We start from the raw sequence: 16,389 nt of genomic DNA, 5'->3' as shown, positions 1-16,389 counted from the left end.
CTCTACTGGGCAGCAGACAAGGGTGAGTCCTGCCCCCAGATGTCTCGCCCAACCCTTTGTGAAGACCCCTCAACTAGTCCTTCCTGGCACCCTAATCACACGCCAGGACCTCTGCCGACTCTACCCTCCATACAAAGGAGAAATGAGAAATCTGCGGGGTTCCTCAACCCTTCAGAGGTACAAAGAGCATAGGCTTTTGAAGTCCTGCATTTGTGGTTTTGAATTCCAGCTTTAGCTCAATTACCGCGTCCACAGAATGATGTCATTTTCATCATTAGAGTGTCTGCAAGAACTCAGAAATAAATGTGTCTGTCTGTCCCCATGGATGCTCCATAAATATCCCTTGCTTCTCTGGACTCCCATGATGCATTGCACTTACCTGGGCCCTAGGTGACCTGGGGTTACCTAGGTTGCAGCCTCTGTCCAGAAGTCTGGCATTCTGGCAATTGGAGCCTTTGGAGAGCCCCAGCATACCAGGGCTGTATCACTTGTTCAGGCAAATCCTTAAAGTTCCAACTGGCCAGTTCTTCTCCACTTGGGGTTTGTCAGGAAGCTGGTTTGCAGAGCAGAACATGGGTGAGAGTGCCAAGCCCCGAGATGGGTCCACTGATGGGGCTGCCCTGCCTTCCCTGTGAGGGTGATACCAAGACATGATGACATCATGGTTCAGTGGAAAATGACTTTTCCAAGGTCGTAAACTAGCCTCTCACCACAAAACACACTGCCAGCCTTTCTAGGATGGCCCAAGAAGATAAAGGAAAGTCCCCAGCAGGGACCTTCCAGTGCATGGCCCAACCCTCTGTTTGACAGATGAGAACGGAGGCCAGAGAAGGAAAGAAGCTTAACCAAGATACAGCTGTCCAAAAATTTGAGATGTTCTTCGCTAATTTTTTTTTTTAAATACTTCCTCTTCCACACCCATCTTTTCTGTGTCACCCTCTGTTCACCCCAAATGAGCAGGACTTCTCAGACTCCAGGACTTTCCAGGCTCTTTCTGGGTGCAGTCTAATAGTTGGGTTAGATATAATTTGACAGCTGAAAGCCTTCTGTGAAAGGAAGCAAGACATCCTCACAACACTATGACCTTGGGGATGTGACTCTCCTCAGCCTTGGGTTTCCTCCCCATAAAATGGAGGTTCACTCCCCATGGTGCTTGTGGTGAGACTGGTCCAGTGCCCTAAACCAGGGTGGTGGCTATTTTAAATGGAAGGACCCTTTGCACGTCCAGTTTGGGTGTGCAGACATTGTAAACATCTCTATGATGATCCTTGTCCCATGCTGAGCCGTTTCGGGACCAACCCTAACTGGCCTGGAGCTGGGTCAACCCCAAATCCTCCCATAATCAGCTTGTGACTTCAAGGAGCTCAGCTTTACCCAGCGCCTCCTGATCACAGGATGTCAGGGCCTAGAGCTCTGCTCCAGCTCCAGGGATACAGTCATCCAGTTCTCCCCCAACTCCCAACCCACCTGACCCTAGCTGGCAGAGCTGGGGAGGCCTAGGACAAAGGAGAACTGTGCAGCATTCGCTTGGGACCTGCAACCTCACCCTTCCCCCACCTCATTCCTGGGCAGAGAGGTAACAAAGTCACTCAGCGTCCCCAGGATAGTGGAGGCTGAGAAGCCTCCTGGTTGGACTCCTGTGCTCAGAGAGGCTGTGTCTAGGCCTGGCCACCACAACAAACCTCCAGCTGTTATCCGCCTCATCCATGGGAGGAGTGGAGTGGAGCCTAAGGCTCTACTGTCCAACCTCCAGGCCAGGGAGGCAGTGGGTAATGCGTAGACATTGGGGTTTTGCAGTAACTGAGCAGGGCTCCCACACCTTGAACTCTGGTAGACTGAGGACAGTTGACCCTTTCTAAGACTTCAGCACCAACACTTTGCTGGTTTTTGCTTCCCTAGGGCCTTGGCACCCTGGAAGGGGAGAGAGCTCTTGCCAGACCCCAGCTTAGAGAACCTTTGGCTACTGAGGCCTATGCTGGACAGGACATCTGCCCAAATCACCTAGCCCAGAGCTCACTGGGGAGTGAGGAGGAAAGGGCTCCACTGGAAACAGCTCTACCATTTCACCCCAGGCCAGCCATACCTCCTGCTGGAGCTTTTTTCCCCAACTGTAACTGGCTCAGTGGTAAAGAATCTGCCTGCCAATCCAGGACTCATACATTCAATCCCTGGGTCAGGAAGATCCCCTGGAGAAGGATATGGCAACCCACTGCCATATTCTTGCCTGGGAAATCCCATGGACAGAGGAGCCTGGTGGGCTACAATTCGTGGGGTCTCAAAGAATTGAACACAATTTGGCGACTAAACAACAACAGAAATAATACCTACCTCTCTAGGTCAGGTTGCAAGTCTTTTTTAAGTTACAGAAGTAATGGAGCCAAGTATAGAGAAGCATGCAAAGTAAGAGTGAACATCTTCTCCCAGTTGTAATCATTGGGTATTTACCCCTCCCAGACCTCTTTTTGTGCATGTGTATATATGTGCCTATAAATGGAATTTAGTGTACTTGATCACTAGTTCACTAGTACATAGTTCAGTGTAGCCCCGTGCATTCCATCCTGTTCACCCACCAATACCTATGGTGTTTGTCTCTGCACATTTCAGCACTTGCCGTGATATAAAGTGATTATCTCCTCCTTCCTTACACACAGTGTTCGTTCTATACTTGCTTACTACTTTTCTTTCTTCCCTGGCACTCTTTTCATATCAAGTACCTATAGGTGTGTTTTATTCTTTCCAACAGCTGCATAATATTCCACTATAAGATGTCCTGCCTAATTAAGAATTAAGTGATTGTCCCCATCATTTTCTTTCTTTATGCCACTCACTACCTGATATATTTTAGGTATTTATATTCTGCCTTCCACTCCACCCACTGCTGCCCCATCTAAAATATCAATTTCCATGAAGCAGGGATTCAGTTTAGTTTGTTGCTGAATCTCCATTGACCAGAACGGTGTGGGGGACCTGCCCTCAAGTACTGCCTTTCCTTAGTAATATAACTTCTTATTCTTAGGAAGCCTCTTTTATGAAGAACAGGAGATCTTAGGAGAAGGAACTTTTTCAAGGTCATACAAGTAGGGGAGCTGGGACTTAACCTTGTCAGCTGAGAGTGTTGGGGTTGCATATTCCCATAGTCTTATCAAGTTAATCTTTTCATAGTCAAATAGGGGCACACCTCCCCACTGAACAGGTCCCTCTCTGGGGTGTTGGCTTCTCTACATGCCCAGGTGCTGGCTCAAGGAGTCAGTTGTTTGTTTGCACTTAACATCTTTTTGAAAGGTGATTTGGTTTTGCCTGGAAGGTTTTGAAAAATCCTGTGCAGCTATCATATGTTGGGTTTGCACACAGCCATTCAGAGCACCTGGGACTTAAAGTAGAGATTGGCAAATTTTTTCTGTAATGGGCCAAATAGTAAGTAAATATTGTCAGTTCTGTGGGCCGCATGGTCTGCTGTTGTGGCACAAAAGGAGCCATAAACAATACAGTCTTCACAAACAAGTATGGCTGTGTTACAATCAAATGTTATTAATGGTAACTGAAATTTGAACCTTTTTTTTTATTTGGTTGTACCGTGTGGCTTGCAGAATCTTAGTTCCCCGGCCAGGGATTGAACCCCAGGTGCACAGCAGTGAAAGTGCTGAGTCCTAACCACTGGACCACCAGAGAACTCCCCTGAAATTTGAATTTAATATAATTTTCATGTATTGCAAACTTTTGGTCTTCTCTCCCCGCCCCCCACCCCCAGCCACTTAAAAACGTAAAACCCATTCTTAGCTGGCAGGCTGGATTTGACCATGACCACGGGCCGTAGTTGACTAACCTGGGCTTAGAGCAAAATCAACCCAAGTGGCCAAGAGGTTTCTGAGTGTGGGTCTGGGCTGTCCTGGCTCAGACAGGGCAAGGCACAGCAAGTTGCTGGGATGAAATGTGACCTACATAGGAAGGAAGCACCAGGTAGAAACCTTGTTTCCTTTCGGGCACCAGTACCCGGAAGCAGAGGGAGGACGTGAGCAGGAAGGATTTGGCAGCAGAGACCCCTCGAAATGAGGCTTTGCAGCAGCCAAAGGCCTTCTGGCCATCCATTTTTCCCTCTCTGAGCCTCCAGTGCTCTCCTCTGTGAAGCGAGAGCAATCTCTCCCCCATAGCCTGGTGGTGGTGGTTAAATCAGGATGTGGAAGCAGCCCTGGCACGCTGCCTGGGGCCTGGCTGGTGCTGCCGGTGCTGATAAAAGCGGCAGCTCCCTCCTCTACTCTCTGCTTTAAAGATTGATGAGCACCTTCTTGCCTCTAGGGCCACCGCGGTGTGCAGGGGTGGCTCAGCCGTGCAGAAGCCCTGACATCCCTGGAAGGTTTGAAGAAAAGGGTTTGGAGAGGAGTAAATAAATGCCTCAGGTCACCTGAAGGTCATGCTTCCCAGGGTTATCACACTTCTTCTTAAAAAGACCTGGAAGGCTGGAAGAGTTCAAAGAGTAAAATTTCTGTCCAGGAATCCAAAGAACTCAAGTCCCAGGACTGGCTTCTGTTTGCTGAGTATCCTGGCCCCTACCTTCTGGCCTTAGGCTCCCCATCTATCATGGGAGAGCATTACAGCAATTCTGCAATTTCTTGGGCTTCTTTTTGTATTGACCAGAATTTTGTTCAAATGAAATCTTAGAAAAGAAATGTACACAAAATAAATTAAAAAGGAGCTGTCATGGATCCAATAAGCCCCTGCCCCACCCTCCTTAGAACTGAGGGCCATACAGTCATTGTTCCTTGCTCTAGTGCACCCGATGTGGGAGCTGTGGGAGGAGGAAGGGATATGAGCCACCCGTGGCTCATCCCGACTCTGGGACCCTCCCCACAGACCCTCCTCCCACAGGGAATGACCTACCTCAATGGCGTGGCCACATGCCCTCCCTCTGCCAGTACTGACCAGGAGAGCCCAGGGCTGGAGCATGTGCCAGGGAAAGGCCCGGCCCACAGGTGCAGGTCAAAAGGCCACGCATGATGTTCGGCAAATTATGTGACCTGGCCAGGCCCCCCGGCATCTCCGTGTGTGGGAGGAGAGGTCCCAAAGCTGGCAGGCACCTCATGGGTGGCTTCTTGGGAGAAGGAGAGCTCTCAGTGGGCCTCAGGACCCCCAGAATTGGGGTGGGGATGGCGAGGGATGGGGGCGTGAGAGCCGCCTCTGTGCAGGGCCCTGAGCCCAGGCATTTGCCTGGGGCACCCCTCAGAGAATCAGGGTTTGAACTCAGAGGCCTTTACCTCCCTGTGGGGTGGGGTGGGGTGGAGGCTGGAGAGCTACTATTAGGCTTTTTCCACCCCTCAGAGCTGATGTTCCAGTCCTCATCAGGGGTTTGCTACATGATCAAGTTGGAATCTGTTAGGATGAATGCTGTGCTGGGGGGGAATAAATACTCACAGAGCCAGTTTTGCCCAAAACATTTCAAAAGTGACCGGTTACCTTTGTACAAACATTCAGCTCTGCATCCTACTCTGGGCACTCTAGGTCCCATTCAGTTCCCAGTGTCGTGGGGGAACAGCAGTTGGGTATTCCCCAACTGCTTGGAGCAGAAGCTGGAGACTATAGAGGACACAGCAAGGGCAAAGGTCTGGAATGGCAAGGGGTGTTCTAGAAGGTAGCCCCATCCCCAGAGGTGGTCATAGGTGGCCAGGGCTCTCAGATTCTGGGCTCTGCGTTGCTCCTCCACCTCTATAAAAGGCTTCCATGAGAAAGCCATGAGCTGTGGAACTTGGAACCCTTCTCATCAACTAGTCCATCAGCTTGGCACCTAAATAAATACACGCTGAATGAATGGACTGCATCTCTGCCTTTCTGTTCCAGCCACAGGGCTGGTGGAGGCAGATGGCTTCCCATCCCTCCCTGATTCAGCAGACACCTGTCAAGTGAACTCTGCCGGCTCCATGATGGGCATTGACCCAGAACTCAACAGCAAGCCTTTAGGGAAGGCACTCTTACCCCATTTCCCATGTGAGGAAACTGAGACCCAGAGTCAAAGCTACCACAAAGACCAATGTCAAGGTGAAGGGAAACAGCACTCTGCCTTTCAGCCTGGGTCTCCTGGTTCCTAGTCCAGTAGTGATCATGCTGGGCATGGTGGGAGCAGCAGGGGCAGAGATGGGCACTGTGTGCCTACCCAGGAGCAGGGCCATGCTCCTCCCCTGCATCAAGCATCCAGCCACACTGAACTGAATCCAACTGTGCCGGGCCCCCCCACTTCCCCCTGCACATACTGTCCTGTCTACCTGGAATGCAGTCTTGCCACCGCTTCTCCCCTTGGCAGACTCCCTGCATGTCCTTCACGGCCCAACTCCAGTGTCACCTCCCAGGAACCCACCTTTGATTGATCATCCCAGGTGAAACTAGAAGTTTGTCCCTGCAGGGCTCCCGTAGTGCCCTGGATGAAGCTCAGATCATACCAGTTTCCCCCTTCCCAATGGACCTAATGCTTTTCCTTGATGTCAGGAAAGGGCTGGGAGCACGAATCACTGAGCCTTTTAGTAGGTCCTGATGCAACAGCCTGCCTGGGTAGAGTGCATATAACCCCGTTGTTGGGTGGGCAGGTTTTCTAAAGCAGAGTTTGACCTTGACAGGTGGCAGCCCCCACTCCCAGAGCCACAGCTGCTCAGTGGGGCCCCCAAGACTGACTTCAGAGGCCCAGAGACCCCTGGCACATCAGAGCCAGACTGAGACAGGGCCTGTAGTAATAGTACTGATCCCCCACAGAGCCCCTCCTGGGGTGTCATTCAGGCAAGGGCTCGATTTTTACCAGATCTGCATATCATCTGTATCATTTTTCACTTAGGTTTGTTTCAATTGCTGTGTTCTAAATAATATGAAACCACAAGACTTGTAAAAAATATTTTTGAATAGGTGATACATTCATGTGCTACAAAATGACAAAATGTACAAAAGGATGGAAAATGAAAATGTTCCTTCTACCCTGCCTCTGCCACCCAGATCCCCAAGGTACACTGCTACCTTTCTTGTACATTCTTTTAAGTAAAGAGGTATGTATATTCTCCCCAACCCCGGCCTTTTTTTCCTCCACACAAAAGGTAGCATACCATACAACACACCGTTCTGAAGCCTTGCTTCTTACTTAATTATAACAAGAGGAATATCCCAAATCTCTACCTAAAGAGCTTTCTTTTGTAGGTACCCTATTTAATAGCCATGCCACATTTCTTCAAATCATAGGTTTGCATTGCTAGTTCCTGTTTATTCTTGTGTGTACCAGGAAAATACATATCTTGAATACCATTAGTATCAGATGATGGCCAACCCCAAGGCCAGCCCCAAGCTGACGCCTGTGACTCACAGGCAGAAAGCTCCCATGTGTGGGGTTCAATAGCCACTGTCAAGCCCTCCTGTCCTTGGGATATCTTCCTCTTACTTAGTCCCATTGGTCACTCTGGGAGTTGGGCTCAGCCGGGCCCCTTCCCAGAGGAGGTCTGTCTGGTGTTCACCACCCACTTGGAACCGACAGTCCAGGGTCTGAAGACTCCCTAGGCAGTTGCGAGGAGGCTCTGGGAGTGCTAGGGTGGGCTGTGAGGGGCCGGATTGAAAAGGAGTGCAGCCTGCCAGGAGGAAAGCCCCACCGTCTAGGATGAGTGACCAGAGTTTGGCCAGAAAGGGGCCGTGGGAAGGAAGGACCCAGCTTCTCCCCTGCCGCCTCAACAAGAAATGGGCTCTGAACTCCGGCTGGCCGAAACCTCCTTCCTCTTTTTCAGCCTCTGACGTGAGAACCTTGGCTTTTGCAATCGTTGGTCTGACGGTTTCTAGAGAATGAAAAGACCATACTAGGAACTTGTCTAATTAACACCTAAACCCAGCAATATCTGTGAGGATCTTGAAGTCAGGGCTGCTTCTGTGTTCTGGCGGGGGAGGCCGAGGCCCATAGCAAGGCCGTGGCCGAGCTGAGGCTCTCCCCTCCACAGGTAGGTGTGGCTCCAGACCTGTGCCTCCACTCCTCCCCTCCAGTGCCAAGTTTGGTGTGTGATGCACCTGGTGAATACCCGTTGTTTCTTTGGCGTCCCACCCCCAGGCTCCGTTCTTTCGGTTAGTTAAGAGCCTGCCTTAACTGGCTTCTTCATTTTACAAGGGGTAAAAAAAAGTTCTCTCCCTTTCTCTAGCAAGGCACCTCACTCACCCAGGCCCTCCTGCCAGCTGGCCTCCTCCCTGCCTGCCGCCTTCCTGCCCTTGACTTCCGCGAGACACAAACCCCCACCCTTTTTCTGCCCCAGCCCTTTGCCCATTGGAAACACCTTGACCCAGCGCTCTTACTCACCTTGTGTTACTTTAGCAACACATTCCAGGCTGGTATGTCATCTGTGTCCAAACAACCCGGGAAGCTCGTGGTCTCGGGATGGTTGTCCTGAGCTTCAGCCTGGTTCTCTGCAACCCGCTGAGTGAGTTGGAACTGGTCTCCACCTTGGTATCTGCCCTGTGACTAGAGGCAAGGGTTTGCAGCAAAAAGGGCCCTGGAGGAGTAGGGACAGGGATCTACCTGGTGGAATTCACAGCGCAAGGAAGTCAGTGGGCTGGAATTGGAAACCTGCATCCTCATCCCCAAATCCAGGGTACTTCCCCCACCCATCTATGCTGCTCTTCCCACATCATTCGGCACCCCCTTGCAGTGGTTCCTGGACCTCTTAATCAGAATCTGGGGCCACCTCAACCCCAGGATTCACCAGGGCAATGAGGTGAATGCCAGGCCCTGACTACAGAGAGAGAGAAGACCCTAATTCCCCTCTCCCCAGGAATGAGTCTAGCCAGCCCCGTGTCTAGAAGTTGGCAGGGCTGGTTTGGGCACCTGAGGTCAGGAAGTGGCCAAGTTTCTTGGGAGAAGGGCTGGTGTGGTGCCAGGAATCAGGCAAGATATCTGAATGGGAACCTGCCAGCCAAGCCCTGCCCTCTAGTAACCTGGGCCCCAACATGCCTGTAACAGTGTGGGTTTTTTTTTTCCTCTGTAGAAGCTGACAGGCCGCCTCATGCTGGCCGTGGGAGGGGCAGTGCTCGGCTCCCTGCAGTTTGGCTACAACACTGGAGTCATCAACGCCCCCCAGAAGGTGAGTGCTGTCCCGCCCTTAGCTTCTCAGCACCAGCAGGCTCTGCTGTGCACCCTCGCCACACCCCACCCACATGCACGCTCACCCTGCCTCTTGGATGTTGGAGACATCACCAGCGAGTATTCTGACCCTGAACGGGTTACAGACTCGTAGCTTTGGCCTTGGAATCTTAAGGCCCACAGAGTTGCGGGATCTTTATAGATCATCTCGACCAACCTCCCACCTAACACAGCCATGCTCCGTGTAGTGCTGCATTCACGTGGCCCTTGGGTTACAGAGGCTGCCTTAGTGATTCTCTCACCTGCTGCTCACACCGCACTGTAAGGCAGGCAGGCAGGTAGCCACTCCCACTCCTACCCTGCAGGTGTGGGGAATGGCCAGAGCCTGCCCGGCATCACCAGCTAGTAAGAGATGGAGCCAGGAAGCAACATCAGTCTGCCTCGGTGACCTCCTCGCCAGGTGGTCCCTGAACCCGTGCCCTCACTCATGCACACGTGGCACGCTCCCTTGTAAGGGAGCCCACTCTAGGCTGAAACCGCCTGTCTCTTTGCAGGCCCCAGGGCCAGGCAAAGCAAAAATGGCTTCTTGTCCTAGAAACCAGGGTGGGGTACATATCTGTTTACTCCCTTCTCCCCACAACACACCCAGATCTGTTCTCACTTGTTCACCTGAGTGTCCGGACAGGGAGGGACCCCAGTGAGCACCTCCAGCCTAGCCAGCCCACTGCTTTAGGAAGGAGGGGAGAGGAAGGGGGCAGGAGAGGAGACTGTGACAAGGCCCTCCTCTATACCAGGCCTGCTGTGTACATTCATAACATCGGGCTGTGATTTCCACTTTATAGACCTGAAAATCACGGCTCAGGGGAGACGAAATGACCATCGGGCTCAAGGTCACATAGCTAGGGGATGTGGAGTCAGAAGCCAAACTTTCTTGTTTACACAATCTCTGGCCGTCTTCCTGACCAACCACCTTGTCAGTTTAAAAGTCCACACCTTCCCTGGGCAGGACAAAGTGAGAGTGGACAAGTCCTATGAACACGTTCACGTCCAGACGGGTGAGGCCAGAAAGTGAGTGTGGCTGGCTTCCGAGGATCCGGGCCTGTTTGGGGGAGTGGGGTGGCAATCAGGAGTCAGAGTGGGGCCTCCTCCAAAGAGGCGGAGGGTGGCAGTGGGAGCCACGCCCAAAGCTGGGGAGCAGGTCACCAGGAAGTCTGGGCCTGCTGAGTCATGCTCAGCTGCAGTGGAAGTGATGGGGCTTTTCCATGGGCAACCTCGGGCCCATGCTTGGAACAGTCCCAACCCTGCTTTTGCTAAGTGCTCTGAGCAGAATGCTGAGGTGTGTGCCCCAGAGTCGGCTCCCTTTGGGAATCCTTTCAGATACAAAGTGTGTACTGTCTTAAGAGGGAGGTTGAGTTCTCCACTTGACTGCACACCGGAGTCCCCTGACACTAACCGTCTGATCTCACTGGTCTGGGATGCTGTCTGGGCATCAAAGTTTTAAAGCTCCCCAGCTGGTTCTCGTGTACAGTCAGAGATGAGCAGTACTGGGTTAAGTGATGACACTATGTCAGGAGTGATCACTTGACTGTGATCACACAGGGAGTTACACGGAATGACAGAATTAGGACTCTGGCAGCGGGATAGAGGAGTTTTCCAGAAACGGAACAGGGTTGTAGTAAGCAGGGGCCCACAAAGGTGGGAAGAAAGTACCCAGAGGAGAGAAAGTCTGTGTGTCACTAGGGTAGAATGGGAGGAGGCAGAAGGATGGGAGGCTGACGAGGTGAGCCAGAAGCAGACCACAGAGGGCCCTTGTGGTCGGCAGTTTCATATGCAGAGTCTCCAGCCCCCGGCAGGGCAGGGCACAGTGAGAATGGGCACGCGGGCACCAGCGCGGAGGCCGAGCTGGGGAGGAAGGCCTTCAGGGTGGGAACAATAGGGTCCCATTGAAGAGGACAGAGGGGGTCAGATTTGCATTTTAGGGAAATGATTCAGGCGTCTGGTGCAGTGGGCTGGGTCTGAGAATGTGAGACTGGAGACGAGGCAACAGTGAGAAGGCAGCTGTTGTAAGAGGGTTAGAAAAACAAACACTGAGTAGGAGCTGGTCATCGGTTCAGCCTGAGGATGAGAGAGTGGGGTTTAAAACTGGCTTCTAGTTTTGACTGACATTGGGGCTGGAGAAAGAGAAGGTAGGGCTGTGGGACACGCAGGAACTGAGGTTTGGTGACACAGCATACAAACACTTGGACACAGGGGTCTGTTTCTTCGGAGGGTAGCCAGGGGAAGAAAGCCAACAGCTGGGTCACTGGTATCCAACTAGTGGTAAAGAAGGATCTCCTGGAAAGACTGTGAGTGAAAAAGAGAAGTGAAGGTCAAGCCCTGGATCACACCCCCACTGCTAGAAGGTCCTGGGAAGGAGGAGGAAGAGAGCAGGCCCCTCTAAGCTGGGAGACAAGGTCCTCCTGAGCCAGAGAAAGAATGGAAGCGCCTGAGGACGAGGGTCCACAGTCCCTAGAGCAGTACCCGTCGGTAAGAACAGGCACTCGGATGTGGACAACTGAGGGAATGCTGTCGAGCTCCAGAGGCTGACCCAGGCATAGCAGCCCAGTGTGGCTGAATGTAGAAGACCCGATGGTGACCTTGCATTGCCAAGGCTGATGGAGCGGAGTCCCATGGGTAGAAGCCCCCTGCGGTGGGCTGAAGAGGGAGAAGGGAGGTGGGAAGAGCAGAGACAGCCCTTCCCAGGGACTGGTGGAGGAGGAGGAAAGGAGTGGTCGCCAGAGGGGTTGTGGGGCTAGGATTTTTTTCTTTTTTAATACAAAAACTTCATTTTTAAAGGGGTTGTCAGGAACCGGCAGAGGAGAGGGTGAAGCTGGGGCGGGGGGTAGGGGGTCCTTAAGGAGGCAGGCAGTGGTGGAGCAGAGGCTGTGGGGGTTGCACTTGGCCTGAAGGGACTAAGACACTTCCAAGGGCACAGGCGTGGACAAACCCAGAGTGACATCCTCCAGTTCTCGGGGCCTCCCATCTAATCAGCTACCGGTGAAAGGTGAGAATTTCAGTGGCAGGTGGGCGGGGAATCTGGAAGCCTAATGGGAAGCACAGAGGTCCAGTTGTAAATGTTCACGGGAGCATTTGCGGGCACCTGTCCAAAGGTTACTTGGACAGCCAACCTCTGGGGACCCAGGCGAGAGACCTGCGTGGTGTTTCCAGGGGGCGTGCTCTTGGGCATTCTGCCTGTTTACTCGTGCGCCTTACAAACAACTTCTCATAAGCCTGGCCATAGATTTTCTCAACCAGGAGCAAATGTGATAAACTTAACAAGTGAAGAGGGGGGAGAGGATGACACCAGAGTGAGAGATGACAGCGGGGCTCAGAGGCAACGGTCCTGCCTCGGGAGGCGCCAAAGCCATCATTCTAGGATGGCACAGTGCTTCTGCCAACACCTTCATTCCACAGGGACGAACCAGCAGCGTTCTAGACTTGAGGCAGGATGAGCTGTGAACACAGCAGAGACCTCCCAGCCCTCAGGAAGCTGCCTGACACACAGTCAGAGCTGAGCCCTGTCCTGCCCTCCAGAACCATCCAGAGGGCGGGGGTAGGGTGGGGAGGGGAGACTCCTTGGGAACAGCGAGAGTATTAATAGTGGAGGGCTCCTCGGTGCTATGGGAACAGAGAGAAAGGAATGACTAATGCTGGGGGTAGGGCCGACGGGAGAGACAAGAAGGGCTTAGCGAAGGAGTTGGCAGCTGTGCTAGACCTTGGAGGGCAAACCAGCCCCAGGGGACAGATGGGCGGAATCGCAGGCCTGTGCAGAGATGCGGTGGCGTGGTGTCCCGCTGACAGCCCATGCCACAAGGCCGGCCACTCGTAGAAGCGCTTCTCTTGGGAAACTGCTGCGCTGGCTGGGGTGGCCTGCTCAGCAGAGGAGACCTTGCCCCACCAGAGCCGAGAATGCCAGTGCTGCTGTTAATTACCAGGAGCTCGGTCTCCCCCATAAAAGAGGCCCCAGAGGGCTTCCTCCTGGAAGTGGTTAATTAATCATAACATTATCTTAAATGTTTACAAAGCACCTTCTCATAAATTATCTCCCCCACAGAAGACCCACACGGTGGGTAGGGCCAAGGTTATCTTCCTGCTCATAAAGGAGGCCTGGAGGCTAAGTTGAAGGCACCCAGGGAGTGAGAGGCTGAGCTACAGATGGACTCCAGGCCTCCTGTCTCTCCTGGGGTGGAGGGGAGCGCAGCCACACAGAGAGCAAACAAACGAGCAAGGGCATCCTGACCACCGCACTGGGTGGAGAGGACCGCCTCGCCTCCCCACATGGCCGAGCTGCCAACAGGGATGACTAAAGGCCATTGAGGAACCTTGAGTTCCTGGCCAGGGGACAGTGTCAGGCAGTCTGAGGCACCCTCAGAAACCAGACCGTTTGGGCTGGAAGGGGCCTGACGGGCCGTTGGCTCAACGTTCCTTGTTTGCCAAAGGAGGAACTTGGTCTAGAGAGCAGGCGAGGTCTGCCCAGGACAGCCCAGCTTGGTGAGTGAAAGTACTTGGAGGCAAGACGGGCTTCCCAGCCCAGGCCCCAGGCAGCATCTCCTCCTGGATCCAAAGAGCTCTGGGCCCCTCTCCCCTCCACGCGTCTCCACTTACACAGACTCTCACAGCTTACAGCTCACTTACCATGCGCCAGCTGTTGTTCCAAATGCATTAGAAATAGTGATTTAATTGTTACTTACATTAACTCCATTAGGTAGACACAGTAATCCCTGTTTTATAAGAAACGGAGGAACAGAGATGTTAAGCAATTAAACCAAGGACACACAGCTGGCGATAAAGCTGGGATTTAAATCCAGGAAGCCTGGCTCCAGCCTGTGTTCTTGACCACCCGTAGAAGAAAAGGCAGTTGCACTTACAGACGCCTAAACACTCTTACATGCCAACAACTGCTACCCAGCTGCTCCTCCCTGCTCCGACTTCAGGCCGAGTCAAGCTTAGTCACGCACAGACGTCTCCGTTTCCCACACACAGCTGCACAGCCTCTTACACCATGACAGCCTGTCACAGCTCCGTCATCTCTCAAGTCCCTCAGATTCATGGCTTATTTTTCAATTAGTGACAGTGCTTTCAACCTCTAGCCCTGCGCTGGGACCCAGATGAGTCAGGCCGCGCCCATGTCGAAATTTAGTGTAGAGGGAGCACACAGGGCCTCACGGTTACCTGTCCTAGTTAGCTGTCCAGGGCAGCAATGGAAATGCAGACAGACGGTTGAAGCAGACAAGGGGGAGGGAGAGGGTACCAGCCCTTGGACCAGGGTTTTTCTCAATACCGTAGACATTTGGGGCCAGATCGTTCTTTGGCATTACAGGGGCTGTGCCATGCATCGTAGGATGGTTAGCAGCATCCCTGGCCTCTGTCCCCACCAGGGTGACAACCCAAAATGCCTCCAAACATCACCCCCTCCCAGGGCGGAGGGGGACCAAGTTGCCCCTGTTTGGGAACCACTGCAGTAATGAGGAGGTGATTGTGAAGGCTCTCCAGAGGAGGGAAAGTGCCCAACACTTTACCAGGCAGAAGGCAAAAGAGAGGCGAGGTGAAGGTGCAGAGGTGTGGGGTGCTCAGATGGCACTGCCACGTGGGGGTGTGGCCACATGGGGTGGGAAGAGACACTTCATCCTGAGGGTGTGAGCTGTGAGCAGGGGAGATGAAGATGTGTTTGCAGGGGAGACCCTAGAGGCCATGGACCCGTGAGGAGGTCAGAGCGAAGACTTGGAGAGAAGCCAGGTCAGGACTCTTCCAGAAAAGCAACCTGGGTGGTCCAGTCATCTGCTCTGGGGGTGGAGCCCAGCTTCTAGCTCCATCTGGCTGCCTGGGCCTCTTCCCCAGGCCCCAGGGAGAGGCCCTGGGGGACCCAGAAGCTATCTGTCCAGCCCCATCTGGAGCATCTGTCTCTGAACTCCCAGCTGACCCTGGAGCATGGCTGAGCTGGCTGTGGAGACATTCCCTCTGGGCTGAGGGGTGGGGGCAGCCCCAGATGTGGGGGAGAGGTGGGGAAGGAATAGGAAATAGGGACTGAACTGGACAAGCCGGTCCTTTCTTCCTTCTAACTGGAGCTCAAAGACTGAGTGGCTATTTAACCCCCCTCATCCTGACAGTACGTCTAAAAGAGAGAAGAAAGGGTTGAGAGAGCATTGATTTCCCTTTCCAGATAATCTAGAAGACCAGGCCTCTCCAGGGAAGAAGTTGAGACCAGCCAGAAGTTCCAAAACATACACCCCTTCTCTTGGCAGTAGTCTGGAATTCTAGAACACAGGTTGGCAGGGGGACCAAATCCAGCCAGCACCCTGTTTTTGTAGGGCCTGTGAGCTAAGAATGATTTTTCCCATGTTTAGAAGTTTGAAGAGAAAGGGAAGAAAAATAAGCAACAGAGGAGAGGCCATATGTGGTCAGCAGACCCTAATATTTTCTATCTAGCCTTTTATATGAGTTGTTTATGCCAATCCCTGATCCAAATTTTGACTTGTATGCTCCCTGCTGACAGGGGACTCACTACCTGTAAACATGAGTAATCTTATCTGAAAGCTCTCCTCACCACCCGCCCAGCCCACCCCCAGATGAAGTCTGTGCCCTGGGGCTCTGCAGACCTGCTGGGTCCCTCGGCCTGGGGCTGACAGCAAGGTCTGAAGATAGAGCTTTACTCCCCAAGGCAAGTGCCTAGTTCTTTCTCGTACTATACGTTCCTTAGGATAATGCTTTGTTTTTCAGCAATTTAAAAATGGAAAATTCTGTCCCTAATGCTCCTCTCAAGGAGGTGGTTTCTCTCCTTGAGACAACAGTGCCACATGAAACAGCTTACTGCAAGTGCCAGACAGTGGGTTCTGCCTCACGCCCAGAGCCTCACTACAGACACTGCCCTGACACAGAGGAAGTCAGAACTTCCGCTCTAGACGGGCAGATGTGTGGTCCTTCACCCACAGTTACTCAGGCATGGAAGGGACGGGGGTGTCAGACGTGATACAAACCTCTTCCCACCCTAACCCCTAGGAGAAGGGCTGGAATGAGGAAAAGCTTGTTACTGGAAAGGGATGGCAGCTGCCCAGGGCATCCTGCTTCTCCAAGCTGGCCCCAACAGTATCGCCGAGTGAGCCCTGCCCTCTGGCTCCAATAAGGGGATGCCTGGACAGAGAGTCTGGCACCAGGGCCGACCAGGACCCGCCCTTTCTTCTCAGCACATAGCGGGAAAGGACTGGGAACAAGCTGGGACGGGGAGCAGAGACAAGGAGGGCTGAGCCTGGTCCACTTGACATCCAGGGCTTGACTGC

The 16,389-nt window shown here is 52.9% G+C and overlaps 1 protein-coding gene across 3 annotated transcripts in view; it reads left to right on the top strand.

Moving 5' to 3' along the window:
• SLC2A1 (solute carrier family 2 member 1) overlaps positions 1–16,389 on the top strand; it is a 28,193-nt gene that overhangs the window by 2,715 nt on the left and 9,089 nt on the right. For 2 of the 3 annotated variants that reach the window (XM_086382939.1, XM_086382951.1), the window contains exon 2: positions 8,982–9,077. In XM_086382939.1, coding sequence (XP_086239065.1) covers positions 8,982–9,077 — 96 coding nt within the window. Of the gene's footprint in view, positions 1–6,879; positions 7,017–7,739; positions 7,947–8,311; positions 8,418–8,981; positions 9,078–16,389 lie in introns of all 3 variants that reach the window. The other variant, XM_086382944.1, reaches the window with a different exon arrangement.

Source organism: Bos grunniens, chromosome 3 (assembly GCF_055505025.1).
Source record: "Bos grunniens cultivar Pamir isolate PY7600 chromosome 3, Bosgru_T2T1.0, whole genome shotgun sequence".
NCBI lineage: Eukaryota > Metazoa > Chordata > Mammalia > Artiodactyla > Bovidae > Bos > Bos grunniens.
This window is presented reverse-complemented; position numbering and strand designations above follow the sequence as displayed.